The sequence below is a fragment of the Gopherus evgoodei genome, chromosome 4, assembly GCF_007399415.2.
Source record: "Gopherus evgoodei ecotype Sinaloan lineage chromosome 4, rGopEvg1_v1.p, whole genome shotgun sequence".
NCBI lineage: Eukaryota > Metazoa > Chordata > Testudines > Testudinidae > Gopherus > Gopherus evgoodei.
The window spans coordinates 97,288,174-97,310,501 of record NC_044325.1 but is presented as its reverse complement, the minus strand read 5'-3'; the positions used below and the strand labels follow the sequence as shown (position 1 = coordinate 97,310,501).

The following is a 22,328-nucleotide window of genomic DNA, read 5'->3' as shown; positions in this document are numbered from 1 at the left end:
AGTAATTACTTTTTATAAGCAATTGTATCATCGCTTATTTTAACTGTCTTCTTCCTCTTCGTATGGCTGATGTAAACGTATAATTTTATATTCATATGGCTGATCCAGATAATTGCGTCAGGAGTAGTGGAGTGTATCGCTGTAATGCCTCCTTCATATTTGTGAATCAGGCATTGAGTTGTTATATGTTTCATGGTCTGTTCTGGGTGACAACATTCGCACATCAGAGAGTTTTTAATTTTTCATTTGTGCAGCAAGTATCCACATCTGCCATGATTTGTGCAGATGCCGTTCAGGGTTACTTGGGCTGTGCATATATATGATAACTCCTGAATGCTCTGAAGGAACCATTATAGCCTTCTGGGAAATAATGAGTTTTCACGATGCTAGGAATAGTTACCTGGTAGACTGATACAGTGATGAGCTGCCAAAAAATTAACAACCGGTTCCCTCCTCCTCACTCCACGAGGGGGTCGTGCCCACGCCCTGGGACCCCGGGGCTGGGGCCAGAGCCGCTTGGCTGCAGCCAGGGCGCTCGGCCGGAGCAGGACTGGGCTGGGCCCCATCATGCTTCCCTGGAGCCCTCCTCGCTCTCCCACCCCAGCTTACCTTGCCAAGCTGCTTCTTGTTTCTGAGCCCTCCCAAGTCCCAAGCTTCCCGTGCAAACATCTGATTCGTGGGAAGCAGGGGAGGGGGAGGAGAAGGGAGGGGCAGAGCCTTCAGGGGAGGAGCCCAGGAATCAGAGTTGAGCTGGGGGCAGGGGCAGGGCGGCCCTTTTAGAACCGGTTGTCCTGGGACAACCGGTTCTAAAACGGCTTCTAAATTTAACAACCGGTTCCTGCGAACTGGTGAGAACCGGCTCCAGCTCACCACCGGACTGATACTATTATGGTGTCAAGTTAATAAGCACAAAACAATTTCCTAAGTAAATATTTACACAATGGTCAGTATCAGTCTGAGGCTATATATTTTGCATGCACAGCAGGTTCATCAGTCAGCTGCATACCTGCTGTGGAGGGAATTTAACCAAGACTGCAACTTCTCTTTGAAGCCATTATATGCTGTGCTACAGCAGCACTAGCTAAGGACTTGATAATGCCTACTAGGCACAGACCTGTGCTGGGGGCAGTGAGGAACTGCATTACCTCATGGGGAGCTCTGGCAGCAGGGCTGCCTCTACCATTTTTGCCACCCCAAGAGAAAAAAAAAAGCCGTCTGAACTGCCAAAGCAAAAAAAGAAAAAAAGAAGAAAAGCCCCCCAAACTGCCATGCTTTCTCCGTTGGTGCCTGGAGCCAGCCCTGTCTGGCAGGGATTTTGCCTCAGTGAGAGAATGCCTTCCAGAGGTTCCTTGCACATGAGGAACATGCCAACATGCCTGCTGCTATACTGCCTTTATGCAGGGCAGAATACTCCTCTCCCTCGCACACCAGTCCTGCTGCGGAAGTTGGTTTGGAGAGTGAGCCAGGGCCTTCGTCCCAATCCCTCTGGGATCTCTCTGTGCACCAGAAGTAGCCCTGAATCTACAACAAGCACATGGAGTTGTGTTGGCCACACAAAGAGAACAGGCTCTTTGTGCATGACTCCCCTTTCACCTGCATAAAGTTCACAATCTGGAACTGACAAACATGTGAGCAGGCTGATGCTGTGAAACTGCCCCAAGATGGAATTGTCTCAGGCAGTCTGAGATGCAGTACAGTTAGTGATGCCAAACTGTACAGTTTCAACCACAGCAATTCAGTTCCCTGCACTGTGATTGGTTGTGATCGGCTGATGTGTACAATCATAGTATGGTCATTTCTCAATGGCAATCCACTATGTGAATCCCTGTACTCTGAGTGATAGATGACCATTCTACAAAGGCAGGGTTAGGCTGTGACTCCTGGCCTACTCGCATTGGTGAGTGAGCAGTTACTCACGCAAATGACTTCAAGGGGACTATTTGGAAGAGGACCTCATCATCAGTGTGAGAAAGGGGGTCAAAATATGGGTCTATATGGTTATTTCTCAATAAGGAAGAAAGGACCAAAAGGGTGATTTAACATTTCCCCAACTTCTCAAGTGTGACAACACTGTTTCATTAGGCCAGGAAACGTATTACAGTTTCTAAGGATTTTATCTTAAGATACAAACTCCAATAATTCAGAGTTAGGAGCAAAAAGCTGTGCTTAGCCCTACTCTGTTAGGACTAGTTATTGCAACACATATGGAATGGAAAACAACACACTGAGAACCCCATGAAATGGATAGGTCTGATAGGCTGGGTCAAAGACAGTGTTTGAGCCTTATCATTGAATTTCTTGGCTACTGTAGGCTTAAGCCAGACCTTTATTGTTATTCCAACACATTCTTTAATATTTGAGAAGTGTCTCATGAAGACTTACGCATAGTAAGATCAATTGGAACCTGCCCTCTTTTAACTCAAGACCACTATTACATATTAATGCTCCCCCATTGTGTCTTTGTCTCCATTTACACTGATCTTTTCCTGTGAATAGCAAACTTGTAATTATACTGAGCCTAATTTCACAGACTGATTTTAAATGATCAAGCAAAAATCCTCATAGCCATCAATATTCTTGTGTCTTCACATGGGTCAGAGAGAATACATTCTGTGCGTACTGCCCTGAGGCATGATTTTCACCGATTCACAGCATCCTTGCCTCATAACAAGGCGAAATAAGAGGCTGACAGTGCGAAATGAAAACTTCATCCTGAAATATTTAAACCTTGTTTGTGATTTAAAGAAATGTCTTGCAAAGTTAGCTTAAGACACTCAGAAAAAGCATCGAAGAGTTGTTTCAAATAGGTTTTTAACACAGCTCTGTTCTTCCCTTCAAGGCCTTCACCCATTCCCCACTCTATTGGTTTCAAAAGCACCTGGATCTGTTGACATTCAGAGCACTACAAAGTCAATCTATTTCAACAGACATTTGGGCTCTAATTCTGCTCCTGCTGAAGTTAATGTCAAAACTCCCATTAATATAATGGTACAGAATCAGGCCATTGGTGAGGGTGATGCTTGTGGGGTAGAGAGAGAGCGAAGGATGTTTTATTATGTTTTCTTGATTCAGTGCTGGCTTTATAGTTGTGTGAGATCTGCCACTGTTTTGCCACTGGGAGAGAGGTGTGGGGAGGAAGAAGTTTTATGCATTCTTAAATATTTACCAGGGTCCCTACAGGCTGGGATGAGTGTCTGTTTAATGTGTTAAATTGCAATAAATAAAATAAAATGCATTTTAAATTTCCATGTGTTACATTTCAAAGTATCTCAAGCAGAGTCAGCAAATCTTTACAGAACACTATAATGTAAGAGCTTACATTCTGCAATGGTCAATGGCGGATAGGTAAGATAGAATCCCACCAGCTCAGCTGAAAGCTGATTAAGAAGGTAGCTGGAGATGGTGCCATTTAGGGCTGTACTTTGATTGCTCACCACATAAAACAGAGTGACAGCTTGGGAGACATTTGATGTGTTCAAAATCTGAAACAAAACAAAAGTAAAGAAACAGTGGGAGGCTACATTTCAACTTGTTAGTTTGCACATTTTATGTAATCAGTTCGATCACATAATCAGAGAAATGTTGACTGTGATCACCATTTTCTGTAAAAAGGATGTGCTCTGTTTAGCACATGTAGCTTCATTACTGAACAGGAGTAGCAGGGTCGGCTCCAGGTTTTCTGCCGCCCCAAGCAGCAAAAAATAATAATAATAAAAAAAGCCGATAAGCAGCACTTTGGTGGCAGCTCAATCACGCCGCTCCATTCTTCGGCTGCAGCTCAAAGAGAAAGAGAGGGACTGAGGGACCCGCCACCGAATTCCCACCAAAGACCTGGACATGCCGCCCCAATACTGAACGGGTCCCTTTGTATTGGCAACCCCAAGCACCTGCTTCCTGGAGCCGGCCCTGAGGTGTAGCCCTGAGTGAGGACCAGAAATTCTATTCCTGATTTTCAATGGAAAATGGCAAAAATACAAGGAGGGTGAGACAGATTATTTGATAGATAAAATATTAAAAAGCCTTTACTCAGGGAAAGTGGCAGCCTCCCTCTCCCCCATACCCCCCCATGAACTCCTCAAGGGGCATCAGTCCCTTCTCTATCATCCTAATGTGGTGACATAAATCTCCTCCTCTCTCTTCCACCTTCATGGGAAAAAGGTCCTCCCCTTTCCTTCTGATTTTGTTGCTCTGTTGAATATCTGTTTGCTCTCTTCCTCACCCCCATCTCTGAGCCTGCTTCTATTCATACTGTGTCTGGCATCTGCGAGGAGTACAGGAAGGGAAGGGGGTGCTGAGAGAAGCTCTGTCGTACCTCCCTTCTTCTCCTATATTGCCACACATACCAGCCACAGACTAGGAGATTATAGAGGTATAAAAGAAAAAAATGTTAACTTTACTGCTTTTATGTAGGTTCTGCTTTATGCTTATTCACATAAATCATCATTTGATTTAACTACCTCTTTTTAGGGTTATAGTCAACACAAACTGTGTCACAGTACAGTCACTCGATAGAATTCTCTGCTCTGATTATCACTGGTGATTCTACAGGATATCAAAAACACACAGAACTGCAATCAGTAAACCCAGTGTTTAATGTATTTATCGCTAACACAGGCTTTATAAGGATATGAGTACACTGCAACATAAACCTGGGCTTGAGCTCAGCTTAAGCCTAACTCCCTCTTGTATCTACATTGCAGTTGCTCAGACCTGAAGGCTGGAGGGTTGGAGCTCGAGTTAAGCCAGGACCCAAGGTCCAAGCCCTATTGTTTGGCAGCACAGATGCAGCCCTGCTTGACTCAGGTCTCCGGAGTCAGTCAGAAGTATCCCACAATTCCTTGGGACAATTTCCATAGTCCTTTCTATCCCAATAATCTGCAATCCACTCTACTGAAAACAGAAGAACCCCCCACCCCTGCCCCTTTGTGAAAGGCAGTTGCTCAAGTCAGGGTTAACCCATTCTTCTCTGATTACCAATCTGCAAGCATACTATCAGAGAGCCTCCTGGGTTTGCAATGGAAAGTGAACTGATCAAGCCTTTTGTAAAGCAAACTGCTTCCTGATCACAGAAGGACAGCCAGATTTTGGTGACTCTCTGGTGCAAGGCCAGTAAAATTGTGGACTTCAGCAAAGGCACCAGGAACGACCAAGCGTACCAGCAGACAGCTAAAAAGCTGGCAGCTCTGCAGGTTTTCTAGACAGGTGATCATTGTAGGGAGCATATTTAGAGGCCAAAGAATGAACACGAGCAGACCAGGGACAAGAACTGAATTTCAGGCAACCTGCCAATAACATGCCCATTTTATGATTACTTTGACTAGGTCCTGGGCATTGTGCCCAGCATGGAGCCATCCGGGTTTCATGAGGACCTAGTGAGCTGGGATGGTGCCCTATTGGCCCCTGAAATCAGCATGGGAACCGATGGGAGCCAGCACCAGGCTCCCAGTCAGGAGCATCCCAGAGCATCCCAGGAGTAATCCCAGAGCAGTAACTACATGAGTAACTTTAGAGATGTAAAAAGCAACAAAGACTCCTGTGGCACCTTCTAGACTAACACGCGAGGACTCTTCACTCCCATAAATCTTTGTATGATCTTTTCAGGATCAAGCCCATGGTGCACAGCACAGATTTACAAACACGGAGCATATACGACATAAAGAAAGGCGATTCATTCCTTGGTTCTGATCCTGCAAACACTTGCACATCTTTAACTTTATACACACGAATAGACCCACAGTTTCTTAGTCAGAGTGCCAGAAATGAAATGTTCTACACCTCAAAGTTCAGCAAAAACACAGAGAAAAATATCTTACACTTCATTGTCAGAAGGAGTTTTGTTGAAGCTGACTTGTAATCGGGGCCTCTCTAGGTATTTTGCCACCCCAAGCACGGCAGACAGGCTGCCTTCGGTGGCTTGTCTGTGGGAGGTCTCCAGTCCCACAGATTCGGCGGCACACCTGCGGGAGGTCCTCTGAAGCTGTGGGACCAGCGGACCCTGCACAGGCATGCCATTGAAGGCAACCTGTCTGCCGCTCTTGCGGCGACTGGCAGAGCGCACCCCCATGGTTTGCCACTCCAGGCACATACTATACGTGCTGGTGCCTGGAGCTGCGCCTGCTTGTAATAAATACAAACAGTATTAGAATGATGACTCTACTTAAACCTAAAACTCAGTAAATTTTCAATTCAGAAAAGTGACATGAATAATGATTTTTCAAATAATAAAACAACTTTTTATGCAACTGTGCTTCATCATCTTTTTTCACAAAGGTTGCATCCATAAGATTGTAGTAAAATGTAAAACAGCATACCTAATTTAATATGAAAATATAAAAACATTTCCAAAGTGACTATCAAGTTTATTTTGTTGACATTAACATGTCTACTAGCATTCTTAACAGCAGGGAATAATCATATGTGACTTACAGATTGGCTAAAGAGGTTAAATTTTACCTGAACCGTTAAGTTGTTGCTAGTGTTTAAGACCTTTCTTTCAGCATCCTCAAATGCTTTTTGTAACCGTTGCTCCATGGTCTGAACAAACTTGCATGACTGTATGTTGTCTGCTTGACCAACAAACTGCAGCTCTACAACAGGAATAGTATGTGTGTGTTTTAGTGAAAATATATTCCTAGCCTGCGTAACTCCTATAATGAGTCACACCAAAATGATAAATTTAAGAAATTAAACAAGAGATAGTAATATCATGTGAGGTTTGCTTATGTTTTTAAGCAGCACTAGAAACAGGTTATCATTAAGATAAAATTCAAAAATTAAAATCTGTGATTAAAAGCATAAATAAAAGTGATATGTATGATTGCACGTTCTTGTTCAAAGGCTAAGGTACGAACAAAAAGCATTTTAAAACATGAATATCTTTAAAATCTTTAAGGATTTTAACCTCATAGGAAAGAAAAAAATCATACAGCTGCTCATTCTTTTTTTCTCTGGATAACAGTATACTCAACAAGATATTTGTAATATATTTTATATGCTTATGAAATCTCTTTGAAATTCAAAATATGTCTTCACTGGCTGACCTGCTAGTGCAATACTTCACCTACTATATGGGGAATCAATCTGGAGACACAAGGTAAGTGTGGACCAGTTCCCCCAAATTCTCCTATTAATCTGCACTGAGCACTGCAGCAGTGTTACAGAGAGGTTAAAATCATAACCAAGGTTTAGGATGTTCGGAATCCAAGACCCCAGTTGGTCCAGCCAGACCTTATATGCATACATGGGGCTCCCGGCATCATAGGAAATACATAATATGCTTCAGAATACATTTCACGCATTTAGTTCAAAGTCTGAGGATTTCAAATATTTAAATGTATTGGGTCCAATTCATCCCAGGTGTAACTCCACTGTTTTCAGCGGAGTTGCACCCGGGATAAAGATGTCCCACCATTCTCACATTTAAAAGAGACAGGGCACGAACAATGGGTACTCCTGGAGGAATTCTGTGCCACTGCGCAATGCAAAATTTTGCAGAAATTAACATTGTGCATGTAAAAGCAGCAAAGAATCCTGTGGCACCTTATAGACTAACAGATGTTTTGGAGCATGAGCTTTCGGGGTGAATACCCACTTCCTCAGATGCATGTAGTGCATCTACACCAGCGACACCATCACAGGACCCAACCAGACCAGCCACACCATCACTGGTTCACCCACCTGCACATCCACCTCACATGGATCTAAAAGAGACTGTCCGGTTTGGCCGGTGTGCATGGCGGAGGGGCATTGCTGGCATGTGATGGCGTGTATTGCATTGGTAGATGTGCAGGTGGGTGAACCAGTGATGGTGTGGCTGGTCTGGTTGGGTCCTGTGATGGTGTTGCTGGTGTAGATGCACTACATGCATCTGAGGAAGTGGGTATTCACCCACGAAAGCTCATGCTCCAAAACATCTGTTAGTCTATAAGGCGCCACAGGATTCTTTGCTGCTTTTACAGATCCAGACTAACACGGCTACCCTTCTGATACTTGACATTGTGCATGTAGAATTTCCTTCCCCCCCATGAAAATGAGCTGCAGTGCTCTAGCCGCCACTAGGGGCCACTGGTCCCAGCAGTGCCCAGCTTGCATATAGAAGACACTGCTGCGGGGAGGGAGAGGGAGCTAGAGGGTTTCTGGCAACTGCAGTTCCCAGCACCCCTTGAGGGAAGGAGAGCATGCAGGAAACTCCCTGTAAGCCTGGGACCGAGCATCAGGTTGTTTCTCCCTCTGTATCCCTGGGCTCTGAGAGGGAGGGGGGCAGGTGTCTGGGCAAGGGGCCCTGCAGCTGGACTCTGGGGAGCAGAGGGTTCAGGTGCATTGACTGGGGTGGGGTGGCACAGGTGGTCTCTGAGGGAGAGGGGTTGTGGGTGTCTGGACCCCTGGCTGGGCTTTGGGGGTGGGGGGGAGGTAGGAAGAGGGTAGAGAAACAGGAACTAGGTTGTATTAGGGGTTTCTTTAACTCTCTACTCCTGGGGGAAATTTTGTGTGTGTCCATATTGTTACAGACATACTTGCTGACAGGTATTTTAAAATAAATTACCAAAATAATTGAAACTGGCATGATTATGTAGTGTTATTTTGACAAATAAAATTTGCAGGATTTTAAAATATTGTGCACAGAACGCCCCCAGGAGTAAATGGGACTGCACACATGGAACTGGGTACCAAATTTAGATCACTGTTTTCTCTGAGAGGAACTGATGGCTGAACTGACAGTAACTTGTGTAGTATGAAGAGAGCCTGAGATATAAGCCCTAGGCCTGGTATGAGGCAGAACCTGGTCATAGAACCTGACAAGAACAGGGCTGATATTGCAGAAATACACATTCCTAAGAAGTGCTAAGTACAGAGTATTCATGCAAATACATCTTGATATGAAGGATGGTACAAAAACATTCCCCAAGGATGACAGAAACACACTGACCCCTACTAAAAGACAAGGTCAGGATGACAGTGCATAACTTGTTTGTATTGGTATATAAAGATGTATCTCAGAGGGAGTGTCTTTGGCCAGCCTAGGGACAGTGGAAAGTCCTGCCACTGACTGAGCTGATCCACTGTTACAGGCATACATGTCTTAGTATCCTCATAGAGTGCCAGGTGCTATGCTTCGTCAACAATAAATCTGGCTGGGCGCCTTCGTACCTTAACAGTTCTTGTGGTCACTGGGCAGTTCGCTTGAGGGGTGCTATGCCAACTGTCTGCGCAGAGCTGGGACAGCACACAGGAAGAACACACACACGCAGCCAACTATCTAACCACAAGTCGTGCAACTGTTACACCAGATATGTGATTTTGTTACTTGCCTGTTTTCAGCTGGAAGTGGTATGCAGGTAATGGATTCCATGGCAACGCCAGTACAGCAACAGACTGAAGATTTGGCACATGCTGCTTTATGTCCGCTGTGGTGTTGCTAATACCATAAGCAATGAGCATTTCAATAACAACAGCAGGTATAAAAACCAACCTCCCCTTCGTAACGTAGTAACCAACTGTCACATTGTTTGATTGTTCCAGAATTTCAACCTAAAACACACAGGGAAAATGTCTTTTTTTAATTTCCATTTTAACTACCAAGCTATTGGATTTTTTCATTCTGAATAGGATTTCCTAGAGGTTTTGCATGTAATCTCCCTTAGGGCAAGAGGGAAGCAGGTGGTGCAATATACAGCAATTTTAATTTTGAATCAAAATCTAAAGTTCCCATCCTGAAAACCCTGATACACAAGTAACTTCACACACAAGAAGTTCCACTAAGTTGTCATGTGTGTGTCAATGTTTCCAGTCTCAGGACCAAAAGAGTGTAAGGATAAAATTGTTTACTGCCTGACCCCCTGACTTCACTTGGGGCTCTGTTCTGTGCACTCAGCGCTTTCTCGACAGGCAAAGCTAACATTGCAATCAGCAGAAGTTCTGGGCACAGACCAACAGCAAAATGAGCACAACAGTGAGCCACAGCAAAGAACAGGAAGAGAAAGAAAAAAATTGCCGCAAGAACTTACAGTTTCTTGGGTTCTTAGGCTCAAAACTTGTCCCTAGCACTACATCAAGTTGGGCTCCTCCATTAAAGGGGAAAGGAACACAACCCAGAAGGAGAGGAGTGACAATACAGCTACTCTGCAGCCTGTATAGCCATCACAGGGTACAAGCTCTCTAAGCTCACTACTGCCATCTTCCCTTGGCAACTTAGCACGTGAAAGGGAAAGGAGAAATCTGCAGAGTTATAGCTCCACAAAAAAAACTGACTTTCCACAATTTATTCAAATAGGATTTTTGTCCTTCCTCCATCATTTTTATCAATGTTACCTTTTTGTGTCTTTATTTACAGCCAATACACAGTAAGCAGAGCTGTGCAAAGAACCCCGTTTATATTAATGGGAGCTCCATCCCTCACTTTATACAGAATATGGCTCTAAGAATCTATTTCATTCTGAGCTTACATTCCCGATAACCCAGAATTTCATGTCATTTACATGGAAAGTAATGAACATGCCACTCTAATTTATTTTAGTAGAAACTGTTTTCTCCCAACTGCAGGGTTTTTTTGTCACTGTAGAAGCAAATGTATGAGGTACTAGGCTTCCAAAGCGGAGGATGGATTGACAGCAGTGACAACCCATTTACTGGCCATGCTGTTGCAGCTGATCCGTATTAAGCTGTGGAAGCACTTAGCTCTCTACATGGCTGTACTCATTCCTGGCCTTCAAGAGGAAGAAGCTGCTGCTGTCAGTAGCCATCTCCCACAATGTGCCAAAGAGACAACTACCTCTCTTCCCCCTTTTTACCTTTTAAAATAAAATGACAGCCACCATAAAAGAACCCTAAAATTGTTAGAGCCCACATAGTGTTTGGGCCACCCCTGCCTTTCTTCCCTGGAAAAGTTACTCAAAGCCTTGCACTTTTCTCCAAAACAGATTGCCACCTCTGCAATGCACCCAATTTCTGCAAATAAAATCCCCCCCTTGACTTGCCCACAAAGCAGCCCAATAAAATTGCAGCTAATTTTTAACAAATAAAAAAATCAGGGGCTTTTCTGGAAAAGACCGTTTTATTTCTGGTTTAAAGAAGATTAATAGAAATGCTGTATCTTCAGAACAACAAAAACCTGACTGCAAATGACAGAGAAATACTGTATACACTCGTATTTACAGTTAGCCTGCTAAACTCAGCTACAAAAAGTTATACAACAAGCCGTTACATCAGAACTTATAGAAAAACAAGTTAAATAAAATCTAACCATAAAAAGGAGAAATGTGAGCTAAAGTAAATATTTGTCACTTGAAATGCTGAATTGCCATTTAGACTTAATCATATCAGTGAAGTTCTCAGATGCATAGAGAACTGTATTATTTAAAGACCAAAGTAAACTCTCCAAAACATATCAGTTTGCCATTAACTGCATGCACAATCGAAACAGTCTGTTATTAAACAATAATGATGTTATGAAAATTTTTGGGAAAAAAATATTTTCGTCTGTATCTGTCATTGGCAATAAAATTTAAAAGCCTCAGAATGTGTAATTCTAAATCCTTTCTTTTAAGCTCCAAACACAAGTTTTCTGCCTTTCTGTTTTTGTTTTTGGGCAGGGGCAGGCCTTGATGAGGTGAAAGAGAAGGAAAAAAAAATGGGTAAACTATGGGGTTAAATATGCTAACTATTGCATAGCCAAAAACAAGCCTGCCATATGCCATGCATCTTGTCTCCCACACGTTTGGCAGCCCTGAGATCTCTCACATGCAGCAGGGCTGCAGGAAGGGCCTGCTGGCCTTCAAGGGCCATTGCAGCACCTGCTGAGTAACCAGCCAGGCAGCCTCAGCTTCTCATAACACTGCTCCCTCTGCTAGAGCCAAGTGGCTAAGGAACAGTTGGGAAAAGAAGGCGATGACTCCCTCAACCGTCCAGTAGTTAATACCATCCTTAGAACATCTAGCACCAGTTCATGGACTGAATTCCATTCAGTTTCAGTACACAATTCCATCAAAGGGTACCTGGTTCTGCATATCACAAACGTAAACTACTGAGTTTTGTGGATCTTGGAGGCCTTATGCCTTTTTTGTTTGAATTGGGTCTAAGGCATATGAGATGAGATACAGGAGTTAGAAACTAACTAGGATGCCCTTAGTTCATATTATTAAAACCACAAAAAACAAAACAAAAACAAAATCTTTCACAGACTACTAATATTCAGTACAAAAGTTTTTGGGGGGGCGAGGGGAAAGGGGGGAAAGAGACTTATTTTACCATATAAGCTAACTAAGCTTGCTTACTTGAGCATTGACATTTTGGTTGAAAGCTTGTCTCAGTGCTTGGGTGAGTCCTTTTGTCACATTCTCTTTTAAGGAATTGCTGATCAGCAGCCTTCTTGTGTTCAGGAACAGAACTGTCAAACAACGCCAAGTTACACATTAGTTTGAAACATCAATATGCTGTTTGCTTGAGGGTTGGTTTATTTTTTCTTCTAATTTTGATCACAGTCAGTCGGTCATAACTCAAAGGGGATCCAAGAAGAAGCCACGCTGTGCATCTGGTACACGGAAGATAAATACTGCAAGAGCTAGCCAAGGCCCAGAGTTCTCCAGTCCTCCGTGTACAAGGCCTATTTTGCAGGGCCAGTGCAAGGATATTTTGCGCCCTAGGCAAAACTTCCACCTTGCGCCCCTCCTCTTCTTCCCCTCTCCCCAGTGCATCACTTATTATAAACTTTCAAAAATGAATACTGCATAATGTGGCATTGTTCATTACAATTAATACAAAGGGGTCAGAGGAGATGATCACAATGGTCCCTTCTGGCCTGGGGGAACCTATGAACAAGAAGGAGGCTGAGAATGCCCCCAGCTCACAGGGTCTCTAAACGTTCCCAGGCTCTGAGTAATTCACCCTCCGAGGGGGACCCAGGGACAAGGTGGGCAGAGCTGGGCTCTCTCAGGAAGCAGGTGAGGGTCTCCCTGGGGATCAGGGCTGGCTCCCCGCATTGGCACAGTGGCACCGAGGGGGAGGGTGTCGGTGTTTGGAAGCAGCACCTGCACCAGCTCTTTCCCCTCCGTCGTGCAGCAGGGTTTAGTTTCACTTTCCCTCGCCCCAGGAGGCGGCTGCACTCAGCCCCAGGCAGGGCACGTTGGAGGGTGAAGCTCACCTGAGCTCAGGACTGCGTCCTGCCTCCCCCAACGGCTCCATCCCTTGGCCACATTGGTCGCCACGCCTGGCCGGCTGTCTCCTCCTTGCTCCACCATAGGCTCCCGCTGACTGTCCTGTGCGGCGCCCCTTGCTGTGGGGGTGGGTTTCGTATGGAGGCCTCGCTCCCCACCCTGCCCAGCTCAGCTGACTCCCGTGATGCCAGACACCGCTTTTTGGTGCCCCCAAATCTTGGCGCCCTAGGTGGCCGCCTAGTTCGCCCAGTAGTTACACCAGCCCTGTTATTTTGGAGGATCACGGACTAACAGTTGCAGTAATTTTTTAAAACACTGAGTTACCAGCACACTGCTGTTTTGAGGAGAGTACACTATAACCAGACTAGCTGAAGACAGACTGAAGGAGCATTCTAACACAACTGCTGTGGCATTGCCTCACAGGGCTCATGGTACAGGAAGATTCAGGGAGGACTGTGTGGAAGAATATGCACTGCACATTTCCATAATGAGAGAGTAAATTAATATTTCTACTTCTCCAAAGTGGAAACAAACAAATAAAACTGGCATTTCATATCCATTGTTAGTTTCATTATAGAAATTGTCCAAACTTTCGTTGATTAGTTGATTGTTCTGGGGCAAAGACTGGATCATTTATTCGTGGCATTTTTGTAAAATACTTTGCAGACAGACTAAGGGCTAGTCTACAGTAGAAGCGCTACATGGACGCAGCTACTCCAATGCAGCTGTGCCACTATAGCGCGTCTGGTGAAGATGCTCTATGCCGACCAGAGAGTATATGCATATATTTAGAGGAGAAATGGCATTAAAGGCTGATAACAGAGGACGTTCAGGAGCATCTCCACTCCGTCCTAGGGAAGGTACATACAATGCTGCAACAGCACATACACAATTGTATTTTAATACAATGTGCCCCAAAAGTATTAAACCTACTTCAGTAAGGTTTAGCTTAATTCAGTAAAGTTTATCTTAATTCCATAAAGTTGTTCAAGATATTACAGGATATTGTCAGTCTGTCACAGCTGTGCACATATTGTGTTAGTGCTGCAGATATTTAGGAGCCTGAGACATAGGAATAAGAATATAATATATCCAAGAGATGATCATTTCCAGATTTCACTCTCCCTGAGCGCCTCTCATGCCTGTATAAATTGGCATACCCTTTTATCTAGACCTCCCCCTTCCTTCTGTAACTCTCAAAGCTAAGTATCTAATGTGGTGCTACACTATGCCAGTGGTTCTCAATCAGAAGTACACACAGGTCTTCTGGGGGTGCATCAACTCATCTAGATATTTATCTAGTTTTACAACAGGTTACATAAAAAGCACTAGCCAAGTCAGTACAAACTAAAATTTTATACAATGACTTTTTTATACTGCTCTATATACTATACACTGAAATGTACGTACAATATTTATATTCCAATTGATTTATTTTATAATTATATGGAAAAAATGAGAATAAGCAATTTTTCAGTAATAGAGACTTTTGTATTTTTATGTCTGAGTTGGTAAGCAAGTAGTTTTTAAGTGAGGTGAAACTTGGGGTATGCAAGACAAATCAGAGTCCTGAAAGGGGTACAGCAGTCTGGAAAGGTTGAGAACTATTGTACTACACCACCAACTTAAGTCCCTTATACAGTAACTCCTCACTTAACGTTGTAGCTATGTTACTGAAAAATGCGACTTTAAGCGAAACAATGTTAAGCGAATCCAATTTCCCCACAAGAATTAATGTCAATGTGGGGGTTAGGTTCCAGGGAAATTTTTTTCACCAGACAAAAACTATTTATTATATATCTATATCTATATATAGATATAGATATACACACAGTATACGTTTTAAACAAACAATTTGATACTGTGCACAGCCATGATGATTGTGAAGCTTGGTTGAGCTGGTGAAGTTAGAGGGTGGAAGAAAGTGGGATATTTCACAGGGAATGCCTTGCTGCTAAATCAGTGGTTCTCAAACTTTTGTACTGGTGATCCCTTTCACATAACAAGACTCTGAGTGCGACCCGTCCCCATATAAATTAAAAATACTTTTTCATATATTTAACATCATTATAAATGCTGGAGGCAAAGCAGGGTTTGGGGTGAAGGCTGACAGCTCATGACCCCCCCCCATGTAATAACCTTATGACCCTCTGAGGGGTCCCGACCCCCAGTTTGAGAACCCTTGTGCTAAATGCTGAGCTAGCACTCGGCTGAGCCCTCAAGGGTTAACACTTGTTAATGTAGCCTCTCACTCCACAAGGCAGCAGGAATGGAGGTGAGGGGAGACAGCATAGCAGACAGAGACAGACACACACCTTGTATGTGGGAGAGAGAGAGAGATGCACACTGCCCCTGACCCACTCTTAAGTGCATTGTCTTTTTAAGTGGATCAGGAAGTTGAGACCAGCAGCTGCTGCCCCAAGCTCTCTCTGTCTATCTCCCTCCATGTCCCTTCCCTGCTCTATATGGAGAAGGGGTAGGCGGGGTGCAGGAGCAGGGGGGTGGTGGACACCCTGACATTAGCTCCCCATCTTCACAACAAGCAGAAGATTTGGGGAGCAGTTCCAAAACAGAGAGCAGGAGCAACACATGGCAGTGGGGGGAGGGATAGCTGCAACTGCTAGCCCGCTGGCAGCTGCTGCACAGGGAACTTTGGCCATGTCTACATCTAAAATTTTGCAGCGCTGGTTGTTACAGCTGTATTAGTACAGCTGTATAGGGCCAGCGCTGCAGAGTGGCCACACTTACAGCAACCAGCGCTGCAAGTGGTGTTAGATGTGGCCACACTGCAGCGCTGTTGGGCGGCTTCAAGGGGGGTTCCGGGACGAGAGAGCAAACCGGGAAAGGAAACCAGCTTCGCCGCGGTTTGCTCTCTCGGTCCCGGAGCCAGCCAGCAAACCGCAGGGAAGGAGACCTGCTTGCTCGGGGTTCCGGGACCGAGAGAGCAAACCGGGAACGCCGCGGTTTGCTCTCTCGGTCCCGGAGCCAGCCAGCAAACCGCAGGGAAGGAGACCTGCTTGCTCGGGGTTCCGGGACCGAGAGAGCAAACCGGGAACGCCGCGGTTTGCTCTCTCGGTCCCGGAGCCAGCCAGCAAACCGCAGGGAAGGAGACCTGCTTGCTCGGGGTTCCGGGACCGAGAGAGCAAACCGCGGCGAAGCTGGTTTCCTTTCCCGGTTTGCTCTCTCGGTCCCGGAACCCCGAGCAAGCAGGTCTCCTTCCCTGCGGTTTGCTGGGTGGCTCCGGGACCGAGAGAGCAAACCGCGGCGTTCCCGGTTTGCTCTCTCGGTCCCGGAACCCCGAGCAAGCAGGTCTCCTTCCCTGCGGTTTGCTGGCTGGCTCCGGGAACGCGAGAGCAAACCGCGGCGAAGCTGGTCTCCTTTCCCGGTTTGCTCTCTCGGTCCCGGAACCCCGAGCAAGCAGGTCTCCTTCCCTGCGGTTTGCTGGGTGGCTCCGGGACCGAGAGAGCAAACCGGGAAAGGAAACCAGCTTGATTACCAGAGGCTTCCTCCTTCCACGGAGGTCAAGAAAAGCGCTGGTAACTGTCTACATTGGATTACCAGCGCTGGATCACCAGCGCTGGATCCTCTACACCCGAGACAAAACGGGAGTACGGCCAGCGCTGCAAACAGGGAGTTGCAGCGCTGGTGGTGCCCTGCAGATGTGTACACCTTCAAAGTTGCAGCGCTGTAACTCCCTCACCAGCGCTGCAACTTTCTGATGTAGACAAGCCCTTAGGGGAGCAGCACCAGGGCCGGCGCTTCCATTAGGCAACCCTAGGCAGTCACCTAGGGCGCCACGATTCGGGGCGGGCGGCATTTTGTGCGCTCCCCACGGGGCGCACGGGAGCTTCCAGTTCCGCTCCTGTCGCGCCGCCAAAGAAGGACCTTCTGCCAACGTGCCGTGGAAAACAGTGGCAGGCAATTGAGCAGCTCAATGACTGCCGCTGTCACCTGCGGCATTTCGGCGGAGGGTCCTTCTTTGGCAGTGCGATGGGAGCGGAACCGGAAGCTGCAGCGCGCCTTGTGGGGAGCGCACAAAATGCCGCCCCCCTAATTCTGCCTAGGGCGCCAGAAACTCTGGGGCCACTCCTGAGCGGCACGCTGATTGCGGGGGGGGCCCCTCTGGCCCACCCTGATTACAAGCCTCCACCAACTAGCTGCAATGGGCTGCTCTTCCTGCCAGCAGTGGACAAAGCAGGCAGCTGCCAAACTACGTTAGAAGGAGCATGGCACAACTTTAAAGGAGTATGTTCCCAAATTGATCAGCAAGGTAACAACGAAACAACATTAACTGGGGACGAATTTAAGTGAGGAGTTACTGTACTAGCAAAAAAAAGATTTCTGAGGACCCAATCGATTTACTATTCTTAGGAGTGGTCTTACCTTAGCTTTAAGAAACCAAGATTAGAAACATGACAAGTGGTGCTATTATCAGAAATTTAGTACAGTATGTCAACATGTGACAATAAAATATTTTGAAAATGTATAATATGAAATGCTAAACATTGCTTTGAAATTTTTCTGTACGTAGGACTTTACAGAATGACATAGCATTCCATATCAGAACAAAAGTCTATCTAGTATATTAACCTGTCTCAATCTGTTACCTCTGCCCGTCACTGTAGAGGAAGGAACAAACTATCATAATATGCTTGACCACCATGCAGCTTACCTCCTTTAAGCATATATATGGTGAAATGTAAAAGTATATACATAAATCTATTATCTATATTTACTAACCTCACCATCACCTATCTATTTGGCTTGTTAGTGTAGTCATCCCCATTGTATCTAATCCCCACATTTAGCCCTTAAGTTATTCAGTAAACTAATCAGTATTTAAACAACTTTTCTATTTATGATGAACTATACTTCATACAAAACTAATGTATTTCTAATCAAACAAGCTGAGTATAGAGCCATACCTGATTTAACCATAAGGTTACTGGACAGCTGGCATTCCGGACGGGAAACTGTTGTCACATTAGCGAAAGTTGCAATTGCAGTTGTAGGAGCAGCAGAATTGTTTTCCACTGGAGCAGGGGGGAGCCTAGTTGTTTTTGCTGATGCTGTAATAGATGTCAAAGCTGCTGTAATTGTCAGTGGATATGCAGTTGATGTTTTGGTGATTTCTGAGCTTGTGAATATCTTAGTGTCAGGTACTGTGGTTTCTATCTGTCTTTGTGTGTGTGTTGCGGATGTCAGTGTGGAAGCTGTGACTGTGCTAACTTTATTGGTTAGAAACATAACATTGGTGTGGGGGGGTGATGTAGGTGTGTGTCTTGGTGCAAATGGAAAGTTTGTATGTGCTGGTACTGTCGATGTCATTTTTGAGGCACTGTTATTTTTTGCTAGTGTTGAAATCAATGTGCTTAATGCTGTCACAGACAGCAAGGGTGAATTTTCAGTGCCTAGAGAAAACAAGGATGAAGTTGTCGCAGATTTTCCTGTTACTGATTTTGCTTCTGAAGTTGCTACTGTAGGTATTGCACCCGCCGACACTGAAGGTAGCACTGTAATGACAGAATGGGTAAAGTTGGTTGTTGGCAAAAAAGCAGAGGTTATTTGTGTTGGTGATGCATGGACAGAAGTTATGATGACTGACTGCAAAGCATTGGTGGTAAGTGTTTGCGATGGGGTGCCATTGGTAGATTCATTGGATACAGCAACTGTAATTAGAATATCACCTGTACCATTTGCATGCCATGTCTCTGTACTAAACGTAGCTTGTTTTTGAATAACACTAGTCAAGTGACTAGGTGGTTCTGAAACAGAGCTGTTTGTAAAGTCTGTCAAATTTTCAGAAGTCATGTATTTTTCTGTAGTTAGAATAGATATCGGTATTGAACTTGAAAATTGTTTGGCTACTGGAAAGGAAGAAATTGTTGGTTGTGTACCACTGACAGAACTAATTTCATTATTAGCTGAGACAATCAAATTGCCAGTGAATTGAGAAGCCAATGGTAGCTCAGACTGTGTTGTGTATAAGGCTTTTGTTGATGAAGAGACTTTTTCACCATGGGTTGTCTGAGATTTCAGATTGCTAGAAGCAGTACTTGTATAATCAGCTGAAAAATCCTTCACTGTAGGCAAATACAGATGGGGGGATATTTCAAAGTTTGCAGTGAAGTTAGTGTCCCTGAGAGAGAAGAATTCAGTAACATTTTGAGTCGTGGCAATATCTTTTTTTGACTGTGCTGCAGGTAGAGCTGTAGTGGTAGCATGGGACAAATACTGAACACTAGACATTTCCAGGGCAGATGAATGTTTGTTAAATTGTGTGAAATTAGGAGACTTAATTTCAGTCAACGGTGAAGTTGAAACATTTTGATTAGATGTTGCAGGTGTAGATGTTTCTAAAGTTACAGAGATAGAAGCAGTTTGTTTGTTTGTAACATCATTTATTTGCGGTTGCAGACCTGAAATTGTTGAATATGGGGCGTGATACCCAGTTTCTAATGAAGAAGTGCTTGGAGAAACTTCTATTATTGGACTGTTCGTTGTTTCTTTTACTGACAGAATACTAACACCAGCTGAAGTAAGCACGGCTGTAGTAGTCCATTCAGAAGCTGAAGCAGTAATTATAGGTATCTTTGTAGTATCTAAACTGCTTTCAGAGGCAGCATTTGAAATACTAGAGAAAGTTGATGCTGGGCTGTGTGGGGCTTCTGTTGCTGGAACAAATGATGGCAATGCATATAATTCTGAAGGCACAATAGTGGTCCATGGTTTTGTATCATCTGTGATTGAAACTTGATCAGTGGAAAAGTCAGGTTTATTTAAAGCTGGTAGAGGGGCAAATTCTATATGTGGAGTGACAATGGTGAAGGCTCCTGTATTTGTTTCTTCATTTTCTGTTAAGTCTACAGCTAGATTTTCTCCATTAATAGCTGAAAGCTGTGAAGTTGTAGAATTATGAATAGCAGGTGTATCTTTAATAGTGAACACAGATTTTGAAAGACCTGTATTGGGAGTGGGTAATGATACTGCAGATGTAGTAACAGAACCGATGATTTCTGTTTTCAAAATACTTTCACGCAGCATTGTTCCTGTTGTGTGTTTGCTGGCTCGAGTTTCTGGAAAAACTCTGGAACGTTGAGATCCGTAAGAAAGGACCTTGTTAGCATGTATGTTAGTGTACATTTTGGCTGTACTACCTGTTTCGAAAGACTGATGGGGTGCCTCTCTAACTGAATAGCCATCAAAAGGTTGCGAAGTATGTTCAAAATCACTTGAAAATACCACTGTATTTTCCTCATAAACTGTATCAGTTACCTCTTTTCCAAAAACTTGACTGATTGACACTGTTGAGTGAAGGGACGAAATATTTATTAGAGGGGATGTAGAAGTGGTCTCATAGGCTGGCGCTGAGTTTGTTGCATTGCTAGTATGTGCTATAATATTAAAAGTATGATTTGTCACAGTTATTAAGGAAGATTCTTTATCTGTTGAATAAGGAAGTGTGGTTTTTCTGAAAAGAAAGTCTGATATACTTGTAGGTGCTGGTGGTGGAACTATTGCAGTGCTAGGGCTTAGTGCATCTGGAATTAATGTTCTTGGCACAGTAAAGGGAGACCTATTTTCTGTTGAATGGGAGACTCCCATTGGGCTATTAGAAGTTGGTGATAAAAATATTGCCTTGGCAGAACCCAACATATCGTTAGTTGATGTGGAAGACTGATGATTTGTCACTTTTGGTAATGCAGATATAGTGCCCACGGTATGAAAGAATGAAGTACTAACCACTGGAATCTCTGATTTACTATTAAAAGCTGGTGATGATGCAGCTGGGCTGACGACACTCTCTCTGTCAGTCACCACTGCCTTGAATGGCAGATTGGCAGGTATTGCTCCAGAAGAAGACACGTTATCTGTTGAGTGAAATAATGAAGTTCTTTCAGTAGGAAGCCATGACACAGTTTCAGAAGCTATTGGTAGGAAAGACTGAGAGGATATTACTGACGGCGAAGTAGGAGACTGTGCAGATAGTAGGGACATACTTTCTGAGGGTGACACTCTTCCCATTGTCTTTGTGGAATGTCTCAATGTTGATCCAAAGCTCTTAAGTGATGTGGTACCTGTGACCTCTTTGGGACCCCTTCTGGATAATGTGTGATTCACTATACTGGAATTTACAGCAGTGACTGTGCTTGGTGGATTAACTCTGCTTGCACTAAAATGAGAGTCAGCTGAATCTATGTGGAAGGAACTTTCAGTATCTGTGGATAAAGGCACTTTGGTGGATAGTACAGTCAACTTAGAAAGGATAATGGTATGAGGTGATTGTATTACCAATGAAGAAAATGATGGTGATGGAACAGTTGCAAGAATGTCTGATCCTGATGTACTTTCTTTTGAAATGGAGGGTGTTTCTAATGATGTTAGCTGAGATGGCACAGCAGTACTTGAATGTGTCATTGATGGTTTTGTGGACAATGTGGCAAACATACTGATTTGAGGCAAACCTGATACAATAGCTGTTTCATCTACATCTTGAGATGATGACCTCACTGGTGATTCAGCTGAAACTTCAGAAGGCTCCTGGGATGCACTATTTCCACTGCCTTGGTAAAGAGTGGGTGAAAAATTAGTTTGATCCATAGTCCTGGCACCAGTCAGTGTTGTTTTTATTATCTGAAGCAATTTTGCATTCTCCAATGTTTGTCTCATTGACATGTCAGCCATTGAGGAAGACTTAATTTCTGTTGAAGGCCATGTTGGTGAAAATATAGATCTCCAGTTAGCAAGAGACTCTGTAGAGGGGGCAACATTTGTTTGGTGTTGTTTGGTACCTGTAAAACAATAATTAAAATGAATATTTTGCAAAAAAGTGTTATCGTGATACACTACACCAGTGAATCTGAACAGGACATGTTTAATCCTAGGTAAATGACATTTCTTTGTGTTGGAAGGACATAATGAATAAACAATCAGACAAAGTTAAAAAATATGAACATGAGAAGTGCAATATGAGTAAACATAACTGTCTCATTGTTTCATTATACAGAAAAATAAAAGATAACGCCAAGCTTTACTTACAGTGATAATACAAATAATTACAGATATTGCTCATAAACTAGGATGGTTTAACCTACTAGGAAGCTAACTTGTTGCACTTGAGACAAATTCTGATATTATCATCTTCATACTGTGTCAAAATCTTATATGCAGTGTAGTTAT

At 44.0% G+C, this 22,328-nt stretch overlaps 1 protein-coding gene across 4 annotated transcripts in view; it reads right to left on the bottom strand.

The window, feature by feature from the left end:
* KIAA1549L (KIAA1549 like) overlaps positions 1-22,328 on the bottom strand; it is a 233,171-nt gene that overhangs the window by 92,645 nt on the left and 118,198 nt on the right. For 2 of the 4 annotated variants that reach the window (XM_030560295.1, XM_030560296.1), the window contains exons 2-6: positions 18,074-21,940; positions 12,270-12,382; positions 9,309-9,528; positions 6,454-6,587; positions 3,320-3,482 (exon numbers count right to left, since the gene is read on the bottom strand). In XM_030560295.1, coding sequence (XP_030416155.1) covers positions 3,320-3,482; positions 6,454-6,587; positions 9,309-9,528; positions 12,270-12,382; positions 18,074-21,940 — 4,497 coding nt within the window. The remainder of the gene's footprint in view (positions 1-3,319; positions 3,483-6,453; positions 6,588-9,308; positions 9,529-12,269; positions 12,383-18,073; positions 21,941-22,328) is intronic. The other 2 variants (XM_030560297.1, XM_030560300.1) reach the window with 2 other exon arrangements.